The sequence below is a fragment of the Schistocerca cancellata genome, chromosome 8 (genome assembly GCF_023864275.1).
Source record: "Schistocerca cancellata isolate TAMUIC-IGC-003103 chromosome 8, iqSchCanc2.1, whole genome shotgun sequence".
NCBI classification, from domain to species: domain Eukaryota; kingdom Metazoa; phylum Arthropoda; class Insecta; order Orthoptera; family Acrididae; genus Schistocerca; species Schistocerca cancellata.
This window is the reverse complement of record NC_064633.1, coordinates 239,733,436-239,758,854: the sequence shown is the minus strand read 5'-3', so window position 1 is coordinate 239,758,854 and position 25,419 is coordinate 239,733,436. Positions and strand designations below refer to the sequence as shown.

The 25,419-nt window shown below is 41.9% G+C and overlaps 1 protein-coding gene across 3 annotated transcripts in view; it reads right to left on the bottom strand.

Annotated features, from left to right (window-relative positions):
* Positions 1-1,337: 1,337 nt before the first annotated feature.
* The window catches only part of LOC126094863 (myrosinase 1-like), an 89,387-nt gene continuing 65,305 nt past the window's right edge, over positions 1,338-25,419 (bottom strand). Inside the window, exons 4-11 of one of the 3 annotated variants that reach the window (XM_049909493.1) lie at positions 23,127-23,249; positions 22,869-23,049; positions 17,738-17,832; positions 17,451-17,598; positions 12,768-12,883; positions 9,636-9,770; positions 9,453-9,559; positions 1,338-1,587 (exon numbers count right to left, since the gene is read on the bottom strand). In XM_049909493.1, the coding sequence (XP_049765450.1) occupies positions 1,461-1,587; positions 9,453-9,559; positions 9,636-9,770; positions 12,768-12,883; positions 17,451-17,598; positions 17,738-17,832; positions 22,869-23,049; positions 23,127-23,249 (1,032 nt within the window). In that variant the 3' untranslated portion in view covers positions 1,338-1,460. The remainder of the gene's footprint in view (positions 1,588-9,452; positions 9,560-9,635; positions 9,771-12,767; positions 12,884-17,450; positions 17,599-17,737; positions 17,833-22,868; positions 23,050-23,126; positions 23,250-25,419) is intronic. The other 2 variants (XM_049909492.1, XM_049909495.1) reach the window with 2 other exon arrangements.

Sequence of the window (25,419 nt, the reverse complement as noted above, 5' to 3'; positions counted from 1 at the left end):
AAGCACGTATCGTCATCATTGTACTCTTCATGTACACAATCTGCACTGTCGAGCATATACGATACCACACATTTCACTGACGCATTTTTCAGGAACACTAATAATTCATCTGCCACTTCTTTCTCACTCTGCAACATTCATTGAGTTGCTTCATGATGCAGTGGCAACTTTTGCACCTGTCGTAGATATCTTTAAATGATGGCCTTGTATTTCGTTACCATTTCTCTGTTTGTGTCAACACCACTAGTACTGTATCAATGTCGTGAATTATTCGTCAGCTAAGCAGTTCAACTACGCTCCGTAACCAAATGCTGTGATGACCATTAGATACCACCAGTCCCGCTCCCTGTTGCCATTAGCAGCAAATATTTTTGTTCCATGGTACACAGTATGTGGGGTGTCGAATGCCGTAAACATCATTGTCCTTTTGCGACGTCGCATTCAAGGGGTTTCTTATGAGCTGTTGTGCATCCGGAAACGATCTAGAAATTTGGGTCCAAATATTTTTTTCAGTATTTGTCCTTCTATTTACTCGAGGTCTTAGACGTTGGTAATTAATAATAACGTCTTCGTTGGGATGAGTGCTTCAGTAAGGACGACTGTGCTGTAGTGACAATATCTTTGGCTTAGATAGTCAGTGATTTCTTATTGTACATATTCCAGATAATTGTTTTGATTGGAAGCAGTTTTTCTGCACGCCGTTTGCCAGCTATTCCTACGGTTTTAGTGTTTTAAATAAGTCCACCTAAGTATTTCAAGTGTTTTTTGGTTGTGTGATATTGTGATACTTGGTTGCAAGTGATGCCAAGTCTGCGCTTTTGGAGTCTGTGTATTGTGTATTTTGGTAAGGGATATATATTATGTGCTCGAAGGCGGTCTTATGAAGGTTCTTGGTGGCGTAAGTGGCATCCTCGAAAGTCCGGGTACTTACTGCTAGGTCTTCAGCAAGAGCCAGGCACTTAATGTTGATTCGTTTACCTTTTGTTCACGTATTTATTCCAGGGATATCTTTCTCCAAAGTTCTGATGACCCTACCGACTGTTGGGATCGTCCTCCCCGGTCTGCAACTCTTCCTCCTTTCACTTTTCTCTTTAAAAAAGAAATAGCCTACATTTTCGTATATATTTCGATTTTTGTAAAATGCAGACTGTAATATGTGTGTGAATATTGTTTACATCACCAGTCTTGCGACCAGTATGATGTTAACACCCATTTTTCTTATTTTGTGCTTCAAGTGAGACTGTGAGAGCACTACTTGCGTTTCTACCTTCTGAAATTAAGACAACGAAGATATCAGAGTACAACGTTTATTGTTAGAAACTTGTTTACATAGGAAGCATGTCGACGTATCCACATTCACATCCATTGTTACATGTAACTGAGTTGTGATAGGTAACTGATCTAATTAAATACTATGTTGACACACTACTATATGGCTCGTGTGGTGACCGCGCAACCTCCTACAGGTTGTACTGGTTGGGCAGCTGCTTGGTGCGGAACACTTCTGACATGAAGGCAGCCGACTCCTTGGGTGTCCTCGTCATGTTTGGACTGCTTCTGTCCACCTCGCACAGCCCGTACTTAACCCTGTATAGAGATATATGGAAGAGTTTATTCATTGAAATCAGATGATACAGCGATGCTTAGGTAAAAAAAAATTAGACTATCACTTATGAAGGATGAGAAAATTATTGTATGACAGAGTAGCAGTTACTACAAGTGGTTATGCTATACTGAGCTAGACAGTAACTGCGAATATAATTCGATTTTGTGCATCCTTGGATTTGCTTTTCGGTAATCCACATATTCAGCCATTAGACAGAAGTAGCTAGTAAAGACAGATTACGATTCATTTTATCAACTTTTGGGGTTCAAATGTCTTACCTCACCAATAAGGGTAGATTACTGAACAGATTTCCACGAGTATGTATAGGATAAGCCGACAGACTGCAGGAACCGTTTCCTGAATGGAAATGGGGGAAGAAAGGTCCTATGAACATGTATCCATCAATGCACGGTGTGCATGCAACAACCAATCGTCCCGAAACACAGTATAGAGCAGCATCGCATCCACATTCCGATACATGTTCAAAGTTGCCTCCATGTTATGCAATACACGCGTTCACATATTGCATCATGGACTGCCGCCCTGTTTCGCACGTTCCAGCCTCTCTCCGGATACCGTCACAGGCGACACAAACATGCTGTTGAAGGGTCTGCACATCAGAAACTTATTCATCATACACAACGTTTTTCAAATACACCCAGAGGTAAAAATCCAGGGAGTTTAAGTCTGGTGATGTAGCAGGCCGTACTACAGGGTCTTCACGTTCCATACAACGCCTGGGGAAAGTGTGGTTAAGGAGTCGGCGAATTGGGGAGGTCTTGTCATGTAGAAGCTATACAACCTACCATATTGCCAAAGGCACATTATCAAGCCCAGGCAGAGCAATCCGCAAGAAGTCCAGATACGTTCCTTCGTCGAGGCGTCGTGGAATAATAACCGGTCCAAGTATGTGGTCGCCAAGGATCCCTGCCCACACACTGATGCCGATCCGTTGCTGATGAGATGCCTCAAGCATTCCCCCGAGAATTTTCTGTAGCCGATAGATGACGGTTACACAGACTGATGATGCCAGTTCTGGTAAGGTTGCTTCGTCGGTGAAGAGGACTAATGACAGAAATCCCATAATTGTGGTGGCCTCGTACGAAAACCATGGATTAAATCCTTCCCATTGAGCGAAATCTGCTGGTGGTAATCCTCGAACTCGTTGCATATGATAGGGATATTAGCAGTTGTCTCGCAGGTTACGTATAATCTTACTTTGGCTTACACATACGCCTGGAGTTTGTACTAGGGTTCGTGTCAATACAATGGACCATCAGGTCCTCCAAATCTGGTGTATGCACAGTCCTCCATCGCCCTGAACGTTCATCTGTCTGAAATGACCCGTGATCACACAAAAGCCTAAAAAGAGCTTGAAATGTTGTGTGATGAGTTTGGTATGTGTGAGGGTACTTGTTTTGGTATAGCCGTGCTGCATCTAGACCGTTTTCACCTACTTGGCCGTACACAGACACAATCTCGGCTTGTTTCTGTAGCTAATATAGGACCATGCGGCTGCTTACAGTAGGCAGCATCAAACAAATAGCCTGCAATACACAAGGAGCAGGCATAGGAACTTTCATTCCTCAGCGCCATTCGCAGTGGCGACGATGCACTTGCGGACACATGTTCATATCACCTTTTTTCCTATGTTTGAAGTCAGGAATCCGTCCTGCAGTTTGTCAGTTTCATTTATGTTCAACCCATATTCCCTCACACAGAATCCCAGATTACCACGCAAAGTATATATGGAAATTTGTCTGAATGTAATGTCTTGGTTGTGTGGATTTGGAGTTAAGTCGACAGAATTAGTCTAACCACTGATGCTACGACAGACTTAACATGTACAATGAGGTGACTATTGTCATGGGATAGCAATATGCATACATAGAGAGTTTGGAATTCCCCTTTAGACACTTCCAGACCTTGTAGAGGGGAGTTAATAGATAATATTTTTAACTAAAACCAATGTCCGTAAACGTACCGCTTTCGTGCTATAACGTTTTTAAAGCATCTACATCTACATCTACATTTATACTCCGCAAGCCACCCAACGGTGTGTGGCGGAGGGCACTTTACGTGCCACTGTCATTATCTCCCTTTCCTGTTCCAGTCGCGTATGGTTCGCGGGAAGAATGACTGTCTGAAAGCCTCTGTGCGCGCTCTAATCTCCCTAATTTTACATTCGTGATCTCCTCGGGAGGTATAAGTAGGGGGAAGCAATATATTCGATACCTCATCCAGAAACGCACCCTCTCGAAACCTGGCGAGCAAGCTACACCGCGATGCAGAGCGCCTCTCTTGCAGAGTCTGCCACTTGAGTTTGTTAAACATCTCCGTAACGCTATCACGGTTACCAAATAACCCTGTGACGAAACGCGCCGCTCTTCTTTGGATCTTCTCTATCTCCTCCGTCAACCCGATCTGGTACGGATCCCACACTGATGAGCAATACTCAAGTATAGGTCGAACGAGTGTTTTGTAAGCCACCTCCTTTGTTGATGGACTACATTTTCTAAGGACTCTCCCAATGAATCTCAACCTGGTACCCGCCTTACCAACAATTAATTTTATATGATCATTCCACTTCAAATCGTTCCGCACGCATACTCCCAGATATTTTACAGAAGTAACTGCTACCAGTGTTTGTTCCGCTATCATATAATCATACAATAAAGGATCCTTCTTTCTATGTATTCGCAATACATTACATTTGTCTATATTAAGGGTCAGTTGCCACTCCCTGCACCAAGTGCCTATCCGCTGCAGATCTTCCTGCATTTCGCTACAATTTTCTAATGCTGCAACTTCTCTGTATACTACAGCATCATCCGCGAAAAGCCGCATGGAACTTCCGACACTATCTACTAGGTCATTTATATATATTGTGAAAAGCAATGGTCCCATAACACTCCCCTGTGGCACGCCAGAGGTTACTTTAATGTCTGTAGACGTCTCTCCGTTGATAACAACATGCTGTGTTCTGTTTGCTAAAAACTCTTCAATCCAGCCACACAGCTGGTCTGATATTCCGTAGGCTCTTACTTTATCAGGCGACAGTGCGGAACTGTATCGAACGCCTTCCGGAAGTCAAGAAAAATAGCATCTACCTGGGAGCCTGTATCTAATATTTTCTGGGTCTCATGAACAAATAAAGCGAGTTGGGTTTCACACGATCGCTGTTTCCGGAATCCATGTTGATTCCTACATAGTAGATTCTGAGTTTCCAAAAACGACATGATACTCGAGCAAAAGACATGTTCTAAAATTCTGCAACAGATCGACGTCAGAGATATAGGTCTATAGTTTTGCGCATCTGCTCGACGACCCTTCTTGAAGACTGGGACTACCTGTGCTCTTTTCCAATCATTTGGAACCTTCTGTTCCTCTAGAGACTTGCGGTACACGGCTGTTAGAAGGGGGGCAAGTTCTTTCGCGTACTCTGTGTAGAATCGAATTGGTATCCCGTCAGGTCCAGTGGACTTTCCTCTGTTGAGTGATTCCAGTTGCTTTTCTATTCCTTGGACACTTATTTCAATGTCAGCCATTTTTTCGTTGGTGCGAGGATTTAGAGAAGGAACTGCAGTGCGGTCTTCCTCTGTGAAACAGCTTTGGAAAAAGGTGTTTAGTATTTCAGCTTTACGCTTGTCATCCTCTGTTTCAATGCCATCATCATCCCGGAGTGTCTGGACATGATGTTTCGAGCCACTTACTGATTTAACGTAAGACCAGAACTTCCTAGGATTTTCTGTCAAGTCGGTAACTAGTATTTTACTTTCGAATTCACTGAACGGTTCATTACATGTTTGTAATGTGACAACATTCATAATTAACTGATTAAACGTGACTCACTGCATCACCCTTTTTTTTACAGTTCCACCCATTAATAGCCAAATAAACTGCTCGTGCACTCGGTGACGGGTTCTCGTCAACGTGATCTATTATAGATTCTTCCAGTTAGGTTGTGCGGCGTCTCCTTGGAGTGCCACAGTCACGCTTGCAGACGGTGAAGGTACCCTGTCTCGAAAACGTTGCTACACTAGGACGAAAAGTGTATGTCATGGAGTCGGACGTTTTAGAGAACGATCTTGATAAAGAAGACGAGCAGCTCTTCAACTGCCGTGAGCTTGACCATTCAGAAGGATCATGTCGGTGTACTCCGCAAACGTATGCTCTGGGATGTTGATCTAACACTTATAGACACTTGAACGAGGCTCGAACCAGGTCAGGGATATAGGACAGACGTCAGATAACATCCGCCGATCCGACGTAACCGAGCAATACCATGACTACATTGTTGCATGTTTTCCAACTGCTGTTGCACAAAACGGCACTTTTCCGGACATGGGTTCCTATTCAAATTATTATGCTCTCATTCCCTTTTATAAGTCCTAGAAGATTGTAACGGGAATTCCGAACACTCTGTTTTCAGATGGCGGTAGTGTAACGTACTCAAGGTGTAAAAGAACAGTGCATTGGAGGAGTTGTCAGTTGTACTCAGGCGATTCATGTGAAAAGGCTTCCGACAGCCATACGACGGGAATTATCAGACTTTGAGCGCTGAATGGTAGTAGGAGCTAGTCGCTTAGGACATTCCATTTAGGAAATTGTCAGGGAATTCGACATTCCGAGATTTACTGTGTCAAGAGTGTGCCCAGAACACTAAATATGAGGCATTACCTCTCACTATGGACAACGCAGTGGCCGAGGGCCTTTACTTAACGACATAGAGCAGCGACGTTAGCGTAGAGCTGTCAGTCCTAACAAGCAACCAAGACAGCGCGAAATAACAGCAGAAATCAATGTGTCAATGTGGGACGTAAGACGAACGTATTGATCCAGATACGAGGATACTGACGGAGATTTTTGGGTCTAATAAAACGACGTCAGTCACGGAAATAACCTCTTAGCGTAAATGGAAGAAGCATTTAAGACATACAGTAGTTGAATTTCTCTAACATCGATAATTACCAGTGTTTGTGTGAGGCAAAAGTGGTGTTGCAGCACATGATGAGAGTGGTCGGATGATTTAGTACGACACTTGTTCGGGGGCGCTGCTCTAATAATACAAATGCTATTGCTTTCTAATTTTAAGAATTCACAAGTCTAATTCTACATGTGTGATACATTCTTTCAGTTAATATCCACTTTCCTATGTCAAACTAGCATATAAGAAAGTGAAAAAGAAAGATCGAACATCAAAGGGTAGGGAAATTCAGTTTCTTAGCCTGTATTATTTTTTGGTGAGTAGCAGTAAAAATGGTAGAGAGGACACGCTTAGCTTTCGTGATTAAAATATTGCAACTGATGAAAGACAGTAGATGTAATGAACGATATCCATGGATCAGCGAAACCAGATCTCGTACTGCAGTACGGCTCAATGAAGACAAAGAGTATCCTGACACCACTTATTGAAGCTATTTTTACCAAAAGTGAACAGTTGTAGTCAAACGTGGATATAGAATGTAGGGAAAGAGTCCTGGAACGCATGGTTTTGGGAGGAAGTGAAAACTAAACGGTAGTAGTACCAAAAAAATAAGAAAATTCAGGTATTTCAAATGTAGTGTTATTCAGTGGATATACTGTACAATATCTCGCCTTCAGTAAATAGTGTATGAGTTGAACATAAATCGCACATAGTTGGTGAAAAGGAGGATAATTATTCAAAGTTACATTGCTGACTACGTCATTACAAACGGAGAACAAGCTGCGACTGTGGAAGTTTGGGAAGGAAACTGGTCGTGGCCTTCTGAAAGTAACCATCCCGGCACTAGATTAAGACACGTTAAGGAAGCTACTGGAATCTACGACAATCGACGGAAATCAGAAGTAGTCAGTTTCGTAACTGGGGGAGGAGAAACTGGAGGAGAACAAGATAGTCAAAATCTGATTACTCGCAGATGGGCCAAAACAATACTCCCGCTTCCCTCTGCGAGTATAAATGTGGAGTCGTTCCAGAAACGACACATAATGCAAACGGAGAAATTCGCTGACATCAGCAGCTTTGACATAGGCAAGAGTACTAGGATCCTGAAGCTGCGAACGAATATCTGGGCACCTATTCGCTTAGTACTGTAACGATCATTTATTGAAGATTGCTGAATGAGTGTGAAACCACGAGCTCTAGACAAGGTGTTGGACGCCCATGACTCTAGAGCGTAGAGAAAACGCTCCTCTGTAAACCAGTAAAGGTGGCGGTCTGTAACGTAGGATACTGCCAGTCCGAGCAGGAATATTTTTAAGAACATCGTTCAGCGCGCTTTGTTGAACATGGGGCTGAACAGACGACACAAACATGTTTCCATGTTCAGCCACTCATCGTCAATTACGATTGTAGTGGATACAGAATCATCGAGATTGAACCGTGGCTGATTATGAACGTGGCACCTAGCCGGATGAATGACTTTTCGTGTTACACCATGTCGATGGTCATATGTGGCTACAACGCCTTACAAGGGAACAGCTCATCGAGACACCCACCACACCATATGCAGGACAGTGGTTGTTCTATTATGATAGGAGGTATAATCATATAGGCTTTCAAGAACCTGTGGTAGCAACCGAAAGCACCATGACGGAAGTGGATGATCTGAACATCATTGAAGACCACATGTATTTCTTGACGCCTGATGTCTCCTCTGACGATGGCATCTTCCAGCAAGATGAGTGCCCATGTCACAAGGCCAGAATCATGCTGCAGTGATTTTAGAAGTGTGATGGTGAACTGACGTTAATGACTTGGATTACAAATTCGACTCATATAACCTGGAGGAACACATCTGGGACGCTATCTGGTGTCACCTCCGCGGCCGCAAACAACCGGACCGTAATGAACGGGAAATGCATTTCGTGTGCGTAATCATCCGGTCTAGTACATCCAGGAACTTAGCAACCACTTATCAAATCCATTACACGCAGAAAGGCTTCAGTATTTTTGAGATTAGGAGATGTTATGACTGGTACGGAATAGGAATATATAAGAAACGACTGCAACACGTTTATTTGAAAAAAAAAAAAGACGCTGATGAAGTCTTCTAATCGATTAGGTGTGATATACATCGCAGTTGCTCATTCATCGAATTTCTTCTGTAAAGTACCAGAGAAATAATTCTGTATGCTTCAAAGGCCGGTGGAGGATTGAATGAAATCCATTTGTGTATTAGGTAGCCCCACGGTGAAACATTAAAAAAGTTACACAACCAACGTTTCGGACGCCATTGTAGCGGTCCACTTCAAGGGGAATAAACTGCTTGCCGGAGGAGGACGTCTGAATAGATCGGCGAACCGTCATTTGGCTCTGAGCACTATAGGACTTAACATCTATGGTCGTCAGTCCCCTAGAACTTAGAACTATTTAAACCTAACTAACCTAAGGACATCACACAACAACCAGCCATCACGAGGCAGAGAAAATCCCTGACCCCGCCGGGAATCGAACCCGGGAACCCAGGCGCGGGAACCGTCATTTGTATAGTTGTTTTATTGTTTCGCAATAACTCTTCCTAACAATCAAAATGTTTTTATTTGGACTGCTAGAGATATTTGTAGAGGCGGGCAAAGTACTTCGATTGGTAAGTTAGTCAATGAACCAACTTATGGCACTTTAAACCACCCTGCTGAGCAGATGTCACCGTTGTTCTCTTTCCTCTCTCTCTGTCTGTTTCTCTCTCTCTCTGTTTTCAGTCCTTGTCAACTCCCATTAACGAAGTGAAGCCTAGTATAAAATTTTGGAATAATCAGCTTGACAATAAGTTTTAATAAGCGTAGTGCTTTATTGATAAGTAAATATATTCGTGATTTATCAGTATTATTTTAATTATCACACCATTCTATTACAATAACTCACGTAAATCCAAAGCCCCATTCGAGATTGTCTATGAGACTCCACGCAGTGTATCCGATAACCGGAAGACCGTCAGTGTATATCGCCTCTAGCAAAGCTCCGAGGTATTCCTAGAAATGATACACCAATGAAGCACGTTGCAGGTAATGAAATAGTTACTATAACTGTGTGGAAATTACTACTTACAGTATAGTATTCGATGCGGTCAGTATCATTCCGTCCTCCAGAATTCGAGAGACCGTTCTCTGTTATAATGATAGGATATCCTGGATACTGATTGGCCACCCAGTTAAGTTGCTTCCGCAGTCCCCAAGGAAGGCGCTGAAAGTTAAAATACTTATTACTGAAATTATTCTTATTTCCACCTGTTTATTCAAGATGGGTGCTCAGATATAATATACAGTTTGTTGGCAGTTTTATTTCTGCACTAGTTACAATGTCATAAGGCTATGTTGTGCCCATCCTATTATTCAAGTCCTCTATTTGAACAGAAAAAAAACATTAAAATCTATCCACATTTTAAAATCGAAGTAATTCTTGGCACTTTCCTAAAAGTAGTAATACAATGTAGTAATTGCAACACCTTCCTTTTCTCAATTCCTCCTATATCCATACTGTATAGAACGTATGTGCACATGGATATGTCAAGTCAATGTTAGTCCTCTACTAAGGTAATGAGGTTTGGGAGCAGAGCCGAGAATCCCATATTAACGTCCTGAGTAAGTCACTGGTGCAGATGATCTGCCGTTGCCTTCTCCTGGCCTGTTGTGATGTGTCAAGAGTCCTGCGCACGACAGCGATGAGTTGTTTCGCAGTGTAGGTTGTTCCGGATAAAGCTAAAGGGCAAGCTGAAACACGATGCAAGCGTTCACTGCTTGTCTCCAAAACCAACATGTGGCTCTCGAACGTAACTTCTCCATCCGACGGACGGGTTACCATCAGCAGTGTGACATTCCCTCACTCCAAGAGGCCACTACAGTGGCGCAATGACTGCCGATCAGGAATTTACACCATCACCTCTCTTCTTCATAGTAGCCAAATACTGGCTCAGATAATGGCTTCTTCAACCAGCATTCGAGACGGCTACTTCCAGTATGAGCGCTACTGTACGAGCGTGTGTTAGCAACCTCAGAAACAGAAACGGTTTCTGCGACTATCAATACGACACTATTATTGGTCGTTCCAGGTAACTTCATTTTAAGTTTCGGTCTTTCCCATTTCCATCCCCCGCCCTCGCTTAGTGGAGTGCGTAACAAATAATTTAACCGGAAGAAGGGTACAAAATTTAGACATTATTGTTGCTGGCTTGTCGAGCAAACACCCATCTAAGAGGCTATAGTAACTCGGCTGTAACACGACTACCGTCTTTGCTCTTCTTGACGAATATCATTATTTTCGTCTATTTATAATTTCCATAATAGTACGTGAGGCTGTAATACTGCCAGGTTTCGTATTACAGTTATTGATAATTTTTTTGATATTATACTTACATCTCTCTTTTATACAGGCGTTACTAAATAACTAAATAATTATATTACATTATTCCAGGTTCATTTGTTGTATTTTTATTCAGTTCATTAGCTACAGTTGTTGCTATCTTCTAGTTATTTTCATATGGTACAAGCTCTTTTACATATGCTGTCTGACTCTTTTTATTTGTGTGAGACTGTGCTTCTAGGTAGTTAGCGCCCACTGGAACTGAACGTTCCATTGTCTTAGTAGTCAGTTTCATTGAGTGCGTAGGATATACTGCTTCTGAAAACATTTGTGTAAATTGTAAAGTTAGGTTGGCGCAAAGTTACGTGTTAAAATTACTATATTCAATTATTTTTTTAGGTATAACACTTTGTATTGTGGAATTTATTGTGTAGGTACAAATATTGCTAGTAGAATAGTTTGTTTCCAATTTAGTAATTTAGTCTAACATTCTTTCAGATTTACGAGATATTTACGAAATATTGAACAAAAATAATGATTATTAATATGCAGCCACTGAAGATATTATTACGAAGTAACGTATATTCTCTTATTTAAAACCTTCCTACACATGTGCTTCAATTTAGTGAATAGGTCCTTCAACTAATTCGTTAATAATTTACTTTTTTAAACATTGTACTGATTTATAAACAGTTCTTTACATCGGCTTGTATCTGGATAGATTATTAAGTGTGAGGAAATCAAGGGGTGGAATATCAGAGATCGCTCAACTCGATCGATTTACGAAAAAATGGGATCATTCGCTACTGCCCAAACACAGATGTTTTAAAATATACTTTATTTACATAATAACAGTACGTGAATACTTTTTTAACTTTCAGTAATGCTAATTATTCTTCGTCTTTTGAGCTTTTAGTTCTCTGTTATGAGTCTATTTTATATGTGGGATAGTCTTAATTCTTTCTAGCGTATTCGTTAATGCTAAAACGACTGTAGCTCACCGCCTCTTCTGAGAACATCATGAAGCTACATATATGCCCAGTTTAATTCAGCTCTGTGTGTGAATCATTACTTACACGTTTGCAAATAAAGTACGTTAGTACCATCTTTTGTGGCTGCAATAAGTCATGTTTAGTCGAAATAAGACATTCATTACAATCGCAAAAGTCAGTATTAATATACATAACTTGTAAAACTGCGACTGCGTGAAAAAGAAGACGAGGAATAAAAAAGACAACTTATAAATGTATAATTTCTTAATCAAGTTAACATATGAATTTATTGTTAAATAAATCATTTGTGGAACGTACATACTGAACAAGGATGAAACATCCAAAACTGAAAAGTCTTGCAATCTATCTTTCAGATAATAATAATAATAATAATAATAATAACAACAAAAACAATAATATAAATTTTCCCCAAAAGCTTGAAAACTGCAAACTTCAATTAACTTTTTACATACTGCACAGATTCACAAAACAATCAAACAATGTTGAGACTGACTCTATATCACGTACTGCGTACCGTTTATTATAGTATGTTTGGAAATAAATTCTCGATGAAACCAAGATATGAAAGTCTGTATCGAAGCAGAGAATACTTTCTATTGAAAAAGTTGCTTTTGATTATTGAGAATTAAACTGCAGCATCCGGTATTGAGACATTTTCTCTTCCGCTTTACAATCCACGACAAGCAATGTTTCAAAGCAAAAACTTCATGCCCTGGCTGGCTGGAGGCGTTAGAATTAGCAAATGCGCTGTCACCATTTCCTTGTCTTTGAGATCGCCAATTTGTAAACGCTTTGGTTCCGTCAGATATCTTTTCACTAATACATTGTAGTCCCTTGCACCTCTGTACAAATAGTACTCTCAGCTTACCACAGGATCCGATGTAATTACAGCGGTGTCCCGCGTTTTGGAGGGTGATTCACCTGTGAGACCTGGCGTCACGAAAGTCGTGTTGTAGTGATTCATCCCAAAGAAGTCTGCCGAACCTGTAACAAGGTATATTTGTCGTGATTTCAGTTAACTGATAAACCGAGACGAAAGGTCTAGTCTTACCATCAAATTTGTAAGGTTTTCTTTGAGACTCACTCAAGTAACGGCTGCTTCCGTTGTCTAACGACAATTCTGTGAAAACTGAACACGAATAATCATTTCCGTGGATGTGTATTATGAAGACAGATACATCAGGACGTAACCAGTACCGATTTTAATTTTTCAGTCGGTCCCTGAGATGGACTCGGAGACTGCAGATGGTAGTTAATTTCGCGCTGAAGGCTCCTATCGGAGTATAGGCCGTGTAATACCCATTTGTATCATCAACATATATTAGATTATCGAATATTTCTCACCACCTATAACCAATGGGTTTAGAAAACAGACAGAGAATAGTTACAGACAGTATATGCATTTTCTATGTTTTTAAAAGAGTGTACGATCAAAATATTGAAAACTACTATTTTAAAAAAAAGTCTTGCAAAAAATCCAAATGTTTTATTTGGCTTTACAGCATATATGAACCATTTCCTATATTAAAATAAACGTTGATGAACATCACGCATGAAATGGTACAAAATAAATCAGTGATGATCCATGTTGCCAGGAATCTTTTGGAATCATATCACTGTAGTTTCTTTATAGCAACTTCCATTACTTCTCAAGGCTGAAGTTATGTGTAAGGTATCGCGCTGCTCAGCTATGCTTTCAAATACGTTCTACGTACGTCTAAGGGCGCCTTGTCACGGGCCGTGCGGCTCTCCCCGTCGGAGGTTCGAGTCGTCCCTCGGGCATGGGTGTGTGTTGTCCATAGCCTAAGTTAATTTAGGTTAAATTAAGTAGTGCGTAGGCTTAGGGACCTATGACCTCTGCAGTTTGGTCCCGTAAGACCTTAACACAAATTTCCAATTTTAAGTTCGAATGCACTGACTGTGGAATTTGTTTCCGTTTCTCATTGCGAAAGGTGGAAAGTTGTTGTGGGGATGTAAGCAAGCAAATGTGCAGCACAATGAATAGAGTAGTTCATTCTAAAGGAGTTTTGGTCGAGGCTTTGGGAAATCCAGACTTCGCACATAGTTCACTTCATTTTCTCGGAACCACGATGCAAAAATGGTTCAAATGGCTCTGAGCACCATGGGACTTAACTTCTAAGGTCATCAGTCCCCTAGAACTTAGAACTACTTAAACCTAACTAACCTAAGGACATCACACACATCCATGCCCGAGGCAGGATTCGAACCTGCGACCGTAGCGGCCGCGTGGTTCCAGAGTGTAGCGCCTTTAACCGCTTGGCCACCACGGCCGGCCACGATGCAATAGGTCTCGTTTCCTCTTCAGATTATCGTTACGCTAGTATAAAATATGTTTGATTTGAAGCTATTACCACTTGTTGAAAACAAGCACTTTTAATACCACCTTCACTGAATTTCATAGTCGCCACTCGCATGCTAATGTGATTACCACATCGTGTACCGATACTACATAGCCTCTCAAAACACTTTTGTACGGCTGCTTCCACAGTGCTGTGAAAATGTTCTGTAACGGTTCCCCCCATTGATGACAACGATACATACTTTCAAGGATGGTATATAAGGGCATACGGAACGCGGTTGTGTATGACACCAAATACTAAAAAAAGGAATATGAAGTAGTAAGTCTCGCAGACATTCAGTGTATGCTGCTACAGTTAATCGGAATGGAGGTTGATACTGACCAATTAACCAGTCACTGACTACACAAGCCAATTTGTTCAATGTAAATCAGTCTTCGAGAGATCCGAATTCACGATGGAAAAACACGGCACTTTCTGTAATTCAAAGGGTGAAGCTGTTCTTCCCGCATTACCTGTTACACAGTGCACAATTTTCTGTTAAAGTGTAACTTAGAATATTGATTCCGGTGTCTTCATCCACTTGAACAGTTAATGTTTCTTTAACAATGACAATCGTTACATGTACTCCTTGTCTTGCTTTCTTGGCTGCGTAGGCGAAAGTAACACGGAAGATTTCAAATGGTGTGGCACAATACATACATCAAAAAAAGTTTTGCATGACCCCCAGTTCCCAGAACTCTGAAAACAGACGTTGACTGTGGATATTGTATCACAGACACAGTCCCTTTTACTGTTCAGAGACGTCACTAAGCCCGGAAAAGGATGTAACCAACCATGCACAAGCAGTGCGTATTAGACGGAGGGGGGTCCGACAGCCGATCAGTTCCAGCCATTCCACAAGGAAGGAGGTGCACAACTCGTGTGGTCTGTAGTTCAGCCATGCCTAGACAGTCAATACCGCGATTCGACAGCGTCCGCATTGTTACTTTGTGCCAGGAAGGACTCACAACAAGGGAAGTGCCCAGGCGTCTCGGAGTGAACCAAAGCGATGTTGTTCGGTTCGGACATGGAGGGGATGCAGAGAGACACGAACTGTCGATGGAACGCCTCGCTCATGCCACCCAACGGCTACTACTGCAGTGGATGACCGCCGCCTACGGATTATAACTCAGAGGAACCCTGACAGCCACGCCACCATGTCGAATAATGCTTTTCGTGCAGCCACAGGACATCGTGTTACAACTATGCTCAATAGGCTCCATGAAGCGCAACTTCATTCCCAAAGTCCATGACAAACACGACATCATGCAGCGCGGTACAGATGGGCCCAACAACATGCCGAATGAACCGCTCAGCATTGGAATCACGTTCTCTTCACCGATGAGTGTCGCATATGCCTTCAACCACACAATCGTCGGAGACGTGTTTGTAGGCAACCTGGTCAGGCTGAAAGCCTTAGATACGCTGTCCAGCGAGTGCAGCAAGGTGGATGTTCCCTGCTGTTTTGGGGTGGCATTATATGGGGCCGACGTACGCCGCTGGTGGTCATGAAAGGCGCCGTAACGGCTGTACGATACGTGAATGCCATCCTCCGACCGACAGTGCAATCACATCGGCAACATATTGACGAGGCACTCGTTTTCATGGACGACAATTCGCGCCCCCGTTGCGCACATTTTCTGAACTGTTTCCTTCAGGATAATTACATCGCTCGATTAGAGTGGCCAGCATGTTCTCCAGACACGAAACCTATCGAACATGCTTAGGATAATTTGAAAATGGCTGTTCATGGACGACGTGACCCACTAACCACTCTAAGGGATATACGCCGAGTCGCCGTTGAGGTGTGGGACAATCTGGATCAACAGTGCCTTGAAGAACTCGTGGATTAGTATACCACGACGAATACAGGAATGCATCAATGCAAGTGGACGTGCTACTGGGTATTAGAGGTACATGTATACAGCAGTCTGGACCGCCACCTCTGAAGGTGTCGCTCTACGTTGGTACAACATGCAATGTGTGGTTTTCATGATCAATAAAAAGGGAGGAAATGATGTTTATATTGATCTCTTTTCCAGTAGCCAGTACAGGTTCCTGAACTCTTCTAACTGAGGTGATGGAAAACTTTTTTTTTTTTGGTGTGTGTACTTTCGTCACACGTATGGAGTGATCATAAAACTTTAATCACCATTTTGAAAAAAGTCAGGTCGTGAAAATAGTTTTACGTTTGTTTTCAGGTGTGTGTCTGCTCTCCGGGTACACCGTGGCACAGTACAGCAGTACCCCACTACAAGAGACAAAGCATAATTTCGCCAGCCACTGACAGCATGGAGCATAGTGTGATGTTAAGTTTTCCGCTTTTTAAGGAAAACAACGCTGGAACAGTCCATATCGAGCAGAAGGAATTTTACGGTAATTACACACCTTTATGTGACACAGTCTCCTGTAAGAGAGTACAAGGAAACGTTAAACTTTGTCCTACATTTATAGTGGGAAATAAAAAATGTATTCGCTTTTACTCTAAGTTCCCAGTTATCAGACATCGACTGAAACTTATGCTCGAAGAGCGTCAGAAATTGTCAGTTATTTTGAAATTACTTTACTTAGGGTCATATTCACCACTTTTTTTTAAACAGCTAAGACCAGTTTTAACATTCACTTCTTCCCCAGATATCCTAACCTCATACTTCCATTTCAAGTTAATGCTCCATCTATGGATTTCATCTTTCTTAAACGACCGGCAATGTCAAAGCCATCTGCCATACAAGTGCACTCTTAGTGAAGAAACTGGTTACACAGACAAAAGTTGACTCTCCACGATCAAGTTGACTGCAAACAAAATTGCTTTGTCAAGAAAAATAAAAAAAATGTGATTTTCTTAATAACCCAAGAAGAATGATATTGTTGGAAAAATATGGTCATTACAATCAGTACCTTTGTAGCCTCCAAAACCTGTGATTTTACCCTTGAGGTTGACAGATTGCAGGACGATACTAGGAAGATGTATGCCAAGAACTTCTAATCGGACGAAACTCAACATCCACTGTCGCTCACTTTCGCCTTGTGACGTGATTCACTAAGAAAATATCGCTAGAACTGACGAATCTAAGATGGACGAACATATGATTTATTTATATCACATTCATGTAGTGACTGTACTGGCTAACGTTACACACCCAGTTGTTGAACCCCAATGTACTTCTACTGCTGTGAGTTTGGCTACTCACCCCTAATGTACTCGATCTCTTCCTGTGTGAAGGTTGGTAACCTTGATCGGGGCCGTCCCTCAGCCGCACTATTGGCATCCACTTGCTGTCGCACCACAGCCGGATAATCCCCATCCTGACTGTAGATAGGGTGTGCGAACATACCCATCTGCAATATACAATTTACACGCTAATTTTCTCACAATCATCAATGTAGCACAATACCATTCACGTCACGTGATTATTATACGTTACACCCGCTAAATAATTAACATTACACTGAAAAGTTAGAGAACTCCAATACCCACCACAAACTGTCTTGCTCTTTCCGCTGCTTCTGCATCCTCTGTCGAGTTAGTCTCTGGTTCAGGCCAGTCCATATTAAGTGTAATTCCCACGCTTCCTGCAAAGTATATCAAAACAACCACGTACATAAAGATCAGATCATGTTACTATAGATGATTGTGCATAGTCATTAAATTTATGCACAAAATAATATTGATGGACCAGAAACTATAATTTCAATTTATCCAAAGTTCTCCGATATCAAATAGACATTTATCCTCATTTCTAACACGGAAATAATCTTATGTACTTCTTCTCATTGCTACTAACAATTTTATTCGTTGTCGAGTAAGCGAAACAAAGTGCTGTAATAAGTTTATACTAACAATTTTATTTCTTGTTTTGTAAACTCAGGGAATATGGTTTATTTACGTTAATTTCGTAATTTAGAAGAGAAAATCAAATGGCCCTTTTAGAAATATAAATTCAAAAAAGGAAGGCACTTAAAAAGTTCAATTTTATTTACAATATCTGGAATAAAATGACCTTTCACTTTTTTACGGTTTCAGGACTGAAAGAGTCTGCAGCAAATTCTAATGCACATAAGATACATTCTACTGGTTGTAAACTACTGTTGTTTTCACACGTTCACGGTTTAGAGAATGAAACTCGCTTTATGTGCGAAACGACGGAAAATAACAATGTCTTATATTTAGTCATAACTTAGAACATGATCTTGTGGCATCCACGATTTCACACCACTTCAATGAGATTCAAACTTGTTTCACATATATGTACATATATACTGCGGACAGCTTTTTTCCTTCCAAGTTGCTAGATATTGAATGAACCATCGGGGAACTTTTTTCATAACTCTAAAATATCAGAAGAATAACATGAATATTGTTAAATTGAACAAGATATCTGATGGCTTCTGCTTATCATTTAATCCTGCAAGTATATCACAAAGAAAAGAAAAAAATAACTTGTGATTCATTCGTGAATAAAAACTGCAAATACGACAGAAATTACGTTCACTAAAATAGCCCTGTATAGCTTTTAGATAATACGTGAAGAGAAAACTGAAACATAATTTTCTCTTCCATCCGTGATATGTATTTGTACATATCACTGAGCACTCTGAAATATGGTGCTCTGGTGTTCACAAGTTTGTTTCGTCTTTCGTCATGTTTTAGCAGATGACAATACCACATATGGTAAAAGAAACTTGTAAAGTGGGCAGATGGAGACATGGGAGATCACATCAAGTGAACTCTGAAAACTTCCTAGTGAATGCATGTTCTTCTCGATGGGGGAATACATTTCACTGACTTGTTGCTATTCAGGAACAAAGATACAGCTGGCCACTATTAGTTTTTTCGCCAATTGCAGGTTTCTATTTCTTGACCTTGACCTTCCACTGTTGAAACTCCTGTCATATTATGGGTAATTATAAAATCTTCCTTCTGTTTATTTCTTTCTTTAAACTGCCACTACTTACGTTGACTACAACATAGCACAGTACACGCATCAACGACTGAGTTAGAGATAGTTTTTGTATTAGAAAACCAACTCACCAATTCCACGGGAACTGGAAGTGGCTGAAATATTCGCCATATTGAGGAACTTCATACAGGCCTACAGCGTAACAGTCAAGCACACAAAGTGCAACATTTAGACATCATCACACTTTATTACGGTAATATCGTGATTGAACTACCTTCGAGATTGTACGGGCATTGTCCGTTTCAAATCTTACTTTGTCAGGGGTATGCCGTGATTACCTTGATTCGCCGGAAAATAGTCAGATGTTGGCTGCTGTGAGCACCACTTTATTGGTAACATGGGTCGTCATAGATTCTCGCGAACGTTAACAGCCTGTAGGCAATCGATAATGCAGCAGCTCTTTCGAAGATTACTTTCTGGTACTAAACAGTTTATGAGTAGCCATCCTTCATCACTAGTGAACGCGTTGAAAAAAAGGAGTACAATGGTCACCAGTGTTTATATTCTAAGTCGACTGTACTCATGAGTCGTTTTACACATGTGGTACAAGATTGTGACAGAGTAAGGGCGGTTAATGCGAAAATTACGTAATTCTGGCAGTTAATAGATTTATTCGAAAGTGGAAAATGTCTGGATTCAATTAATGTGCACAAGTGCACAAGTGGCAACGCTGTAGTGACGTGTGATATATATTAGGTAACAAGGAGTTTTAGTCACAATGAACTGGGGCCGTGGTGGAAATGAAATTGAGTGCGATGCGTACGCCTTAAATTCAGCAGTCTCTTTGGCACAATAGTAACAGTTGAGCAGTAATTGGTCGGAGTGATTCCCCAACACAGTCATTGTGTCGAACAGTCCATGCCAAAATCCATCACCGCCGTTGTCAGGACAAAACACATTTATGCAGATGACTGTAAATCAGCTGGTAATGCATATGCATCTTCTTCAGCCACTGTCATCCACTCTAGAAAAACTCTGCCATCCATGTTTTGCGCTGCCGTGAGCAGCCAAAACAATATGAGTACCTACTTAATAGCACGTGGGTGCACCTATTTAATGCGTTACAACAGCTTTTTTAGTTGTCATGGAAATGACGCGTACGTAGCACCCGATGTCAACACACAGGTCACACCATGTCTGTAAATTACGAGCTGGAGGTTTGTGGGAGTGGAGCTAGAACCAGACAGCATCAGAGATGAGTTCCATCTTGTTCGGATGAGGGTAATTTGCTGGCCAAGAAATCAATGTGAGTTCCCTGTTATGCTTCTAAAACAACTATATCATGATTCTGGTCTTGGAGGTGATCCTTACAAATGTTTACATAGGCAACACCTTTCGTGGTACCTTAGCTTGCTCCCGCATGTTTGATGTAAGCGCAGGGGAAATTCCTCCATATCTCAACGCTGCCCACTTCAGCCTGTATGCGTGGTGTCGTGCATCTTTTAAAATCCGTTCACCTGGTTGACGACATATTGAGACACAAACATCGGCCTAGAGCAGGAAGAAAAGTTATCTATCCAACCTGGCGATATGTTTTCATTTGTCCACATTTCAATGTTCAATCCCCCTTCATGAACCATGGACCTTGCCGCTGGTGGGGAGGCTTGCGTGCCTCAGCGATACAGATAGCCGTACCGTAGGTGCAACCACAACGGAGGGGTATCTGTTGAGAGGCCAGACAAACGTATGGTTCCTGAAGAGGGGCAGCTGCCTTTTCAGCAGTTGCAGGGGCAACAGTCTGGATTATTGACTGATCTGGCCTTGTAACATTAACCAAAACGGCCTTGCTGTGCTGTTACTGCGTACGGCTGAAAGCAAGGGGAAACTACAGCCGTAATTTTTCCCGAGGGCATGCAGCTTTACTGTATGGTTAAATGACGATGGCGTCCTCTTGGGTAAAATATTCCGGAGGTAAAATAGTCCCCCATTCGGATCTCCGGGAGGGGACCACTCAAGAGGACGACTTTATCAGGAGAAAGAAAACTGGCGTTCTACGGATCGGAGCGTGAAATGGCAGATCCCTTAATCGGGCAGGTAGGTTAGAAAATTTAAAAAGGGAAATGGGTAAGTTAAAGTTAGATATAGCGGGAATTAGTGAAGTTCGGTGGCAGAAGGAACAAGGCTTTTCGTCAGGCGAATACAGGGCTATAAATACAAAATCAGATAGAGGTAATGCAGGAGTAGGTTTAATAATGAATAAAAAAATAGGAGTGCTGGTAGGCTAATACAAACAGCATATGGAGTGTAGCCATGTATGGAGGTGAAACATGGACGATAAATAGTTTGGACAAGAAGAGAATAGAAGCTTTCGAAATGTGGTGCCACAGAAGAATATTGAAGATTAGGTGGGTAGATCACGTAACTAATGTGGAGGTATTGGGAGGTATTGAATAGGATTGGGGAGAAGAGAAGTTTGTGGCACAACTTGACTAGAAGAAGGTATCGGTTGGTGGGACATGTTCTGAGGCATCAAGGGATCACAAATTTAGCATTGGAGGGCAGTGTGGAGGGTAAAAATCGTAGAGGGAGACCAAGAGATGAATACACTAAGCAGATTCAGAAGGATGTAGGTTGCAGTAGGCACTGGGAGAAGAAGTAGCTTGCACAGGATAGAGTAGCATGGAGAGCTGCATCAAATCAGTCTCAGGACTGAAGACCACAACAACAACAACGTATCAATCTTGATGATCCAGGGCGCACTTGCAATCGTAATTGACGACGTCATTAGGACAACACTGGAATCCACCGCGTCTTCTGTTTCGTAGCCTTACTTTCAACAATGCACTCCAATCGTTTTGCCCTGATACACATGAACTTACTCCATTATCAAAACTGCCGCAAATCGCCGTCTACCAAGGTATACTGAACTGAAAAGTATGTGACGTCAGCTTCCTGGGAAGACATACAAAACCCTGTGGCCTACTCGGTGTTTCATAGTCTTTCAACCTATTTCTGCGACAATTGCAACATTTCAGCCCGTTTCCAGACGCGAGGCCATAGTAATCAGCTCCTTGTCAAAGTCACCCATGTCAGCGCATTTCTCCACTTTCAAACAGTATCATCACTAAATTGATTCCTCAAAATGGTTCAAATGGCTCTGAGCACTATGGTACTCAACTGCTGTGGTCATAAGTCCCCTAGAACTTAGAACTACTTAAACCTAACTAACCTAAGGACATCACACACATCCATGCCCGAGGCAGGATTCGAACCTGCGGCCGTAGTAGTCTCACGGTTCCGGACTGAAGCGCCTAGAACCACGCGGCCACCGCGGCCGGCTGAAGAATTCAGTGCGCAAGTGATATCGAACGCCTACTCCCGTATTCGAACTCACTGGTGTCTGCAGATCGACACATTTTGCTGTTACTCCCACTCTACCGATCACACAGTATTGCTCGCCCCCTTTTATACTGGCCAGTCTGTCTCTCTCATGGCACGTCGTGGTCAATTACGTATTACATAGGGCTGTCTGGATACGTTTGATCAGATAGTGTACACGTTTCCCTTATCACATCATTTTCCGCAACAGAACCAAGTCCCATTAAGTCTCATTAAGTAGACTGTGGTCACTGGCTCGTCATACGTATTTACCTACTGAAGCAGTTACATGTATAAGAAGTGACTTGCATGTTGTCTCGAGGCACTGACCGTTCTGAGTGGCTCTAAACTCCTCATCGTACAGGTGCCAGACCCGGGCGTGAGCTTTGATGACGGTATGTGTCGCCAGGTAGTCGCCGATCCCCGGAGCTGGTTGAGAAGGTGCGACCCACAACGTCGAGTAACCCATCGTGAATTGATGTGGCTCGTTGAAGGTGAGCCACCATTTTACCTGTGGAATGATGGACCGTCAATTATGCCGCCAACTGACTGATTGTGAGAAGCGTCTGCAAGTACCCTAAAACTTACCCTATCTCCGAAGTTTTGGAAGAGAAACCTGGCGTATTCAACGAAGTAGTCTGCCAGCAACTCGTTGGGCCAGCCTCCGATGTACTGCAGTGCTTGAGGCAGGTCCCAGTGGTACATCGTCACCTACAGACACAACAGTGTCAAATTCCATGAAACGATGCAGGGAGAGTATATATTTTGTGAAGTAATCTGATTCACTTAATTATGCCTAGATCTACTGCGGAATTCTGGAAAACATGAACGATGGTAGTTCTTTGACTATATCTGTAAAACTTTTGTAGCTGGTGGTTTGGAGATATTCAATAGTTTCTATGTGATGTAATAATAACGTCGATTGTATTATCTTCCATAAGAAACGGTTATGTCCTCGTTCTACATATGAGATTTTTATCTTCATTGGAATTTCTAGGAATCTAAACCAGTTATCATTGCAGAACGTAGGCATCTGTGAACATGTGAATAAGCAAGGATGCCTGCCTTCTGATCGCCACATTGTGTACCGTAATTCGTCATTCCACACAACTTTTTCCACTGTTCAATCGTCCAATGTTTACGCTCCTTACACCAAGCGAGGCGTCATTTGGCGTTTACCAGCGTGATGTGTGGCTTTTGAGCAGCCGCTCGACCATGAAATCCTTCTCATCTCCCACCTAACTGTCATAGTACTTGAAGTGGATCCTGTGTGATGGTCTGGATTGATGTCTGACTATTACACTTTACGACCCTCTTCAACGATCAGCGGTCTCTGACAGTCAACAGACGAGGTCGGCCTGTACACTTTTGTGCTGTACGTGTCCCTTCACGCTTCCACTTCACTATCACATCGGAAACTGTAGAACTAGGGATGTTTTGGAGTGTGGAAATCTCTCGTACAGACGTATGACACAAGTGACACCCGATCACGTTCAAAGTTCCGCAGAGCGCCCCATTTGCTCTGTCACGAATCTCATCACTACTGAGGTTAATGATATGGAGTACCTAGCAAAATGTGGCAGGACAATGCACCTAATATGAAAAACGTACGTTTTTGGGGGTGTCCGGATATTTTGATCACATAGTTGTAGTGATAAAAGGCAGGAATGATAGATTTGCGCTAAACTGCTTCAAATGTGGCTTCATTTGTCAATTACAGGTGCTCTTAAGTTAACAGTCACAACCCAAAGTTGGTAACGAAAATGTATCCTGACTTTAATGTACAGCTTTCATATTATGGTAAGTGTGTAGTGAAACGCAAAAATGGGATTGCGTCGTGAGTTATAAACACTAAATCACTGGAAATCAATGTAGTGCGATTGATACATACATAATGGAACACACTGACAGTAGTGTGAGAGAGGAGCGCTTGGTGATGGGGACTAACGATAAAGACAGACAGCGCCGGTGATCTTACCAATGAATTCTGACAGCTTTCGCATGAGCTTGGGTAGAGGCACTAGGGGAAGTGTAATTATGGACGTAAGAACGGCGTCACAGTTATGCTTCTAACAACAACAACCATTGACAGTGATCTCAAACATACTTCTGTTTGAAAAGTAACTTTGCAATCTTCCTCAGTGGGGCTGAAGGAACCATTTATATGTGGCCCATATTTGCACAATTTAAAGATTTTCCTGGTGAATATGTAGCTTGGGGGAGTGGGAGTGCCGAGTACTGGTTTACAAGAAAAAAAAATTCATCTGTAAACAGCACACAGCCTGCGTAACTCCCCATAACTATTGTATAACTTCGTGGCTCTTCCTGTTCTATTCCCTAGATATTCTGGGACACTTCTAGTACCTAAAAAGGTCGGCTCATTTACATCAGAAATTTCACAATTACAAGTCAAGCACTGCAACCGACGATGTTACTACTAGAAAATGATTTTACAATACCCCTTTTCTATCTTATTAGCACTAAAACTGTGAATTGAAGTGGAAGTGATGTTTAAATCTTTGCGTTTCCCATTTGAACTTCCCGAGAACTCAAGGTACGAAAATAGGATTCCACTCTCATAGCCGAAGTAGGAAATGAATTAGTATTCGGTGTAGAATATTTTCTAATTTACATTTACACATACATCTACAATTGCGTACAATCTCCGCAAGACACCGTACAATGCATGATAGAGGGTACCTTGACCATTACCAAAATTTCTTTTTCTGTGCTATGCACAAGTACATCTACAAAAAAAAAAAAAAAAAAAAAACCGATCTATATGCCCCCGTAAGAACCCAAATTTTTCTTATCATCATGGTTCTTACGCTAAATTTCGTTCAAAAGGAATTGTTCTGTGGTCAACGTCAAATGTCTGTCT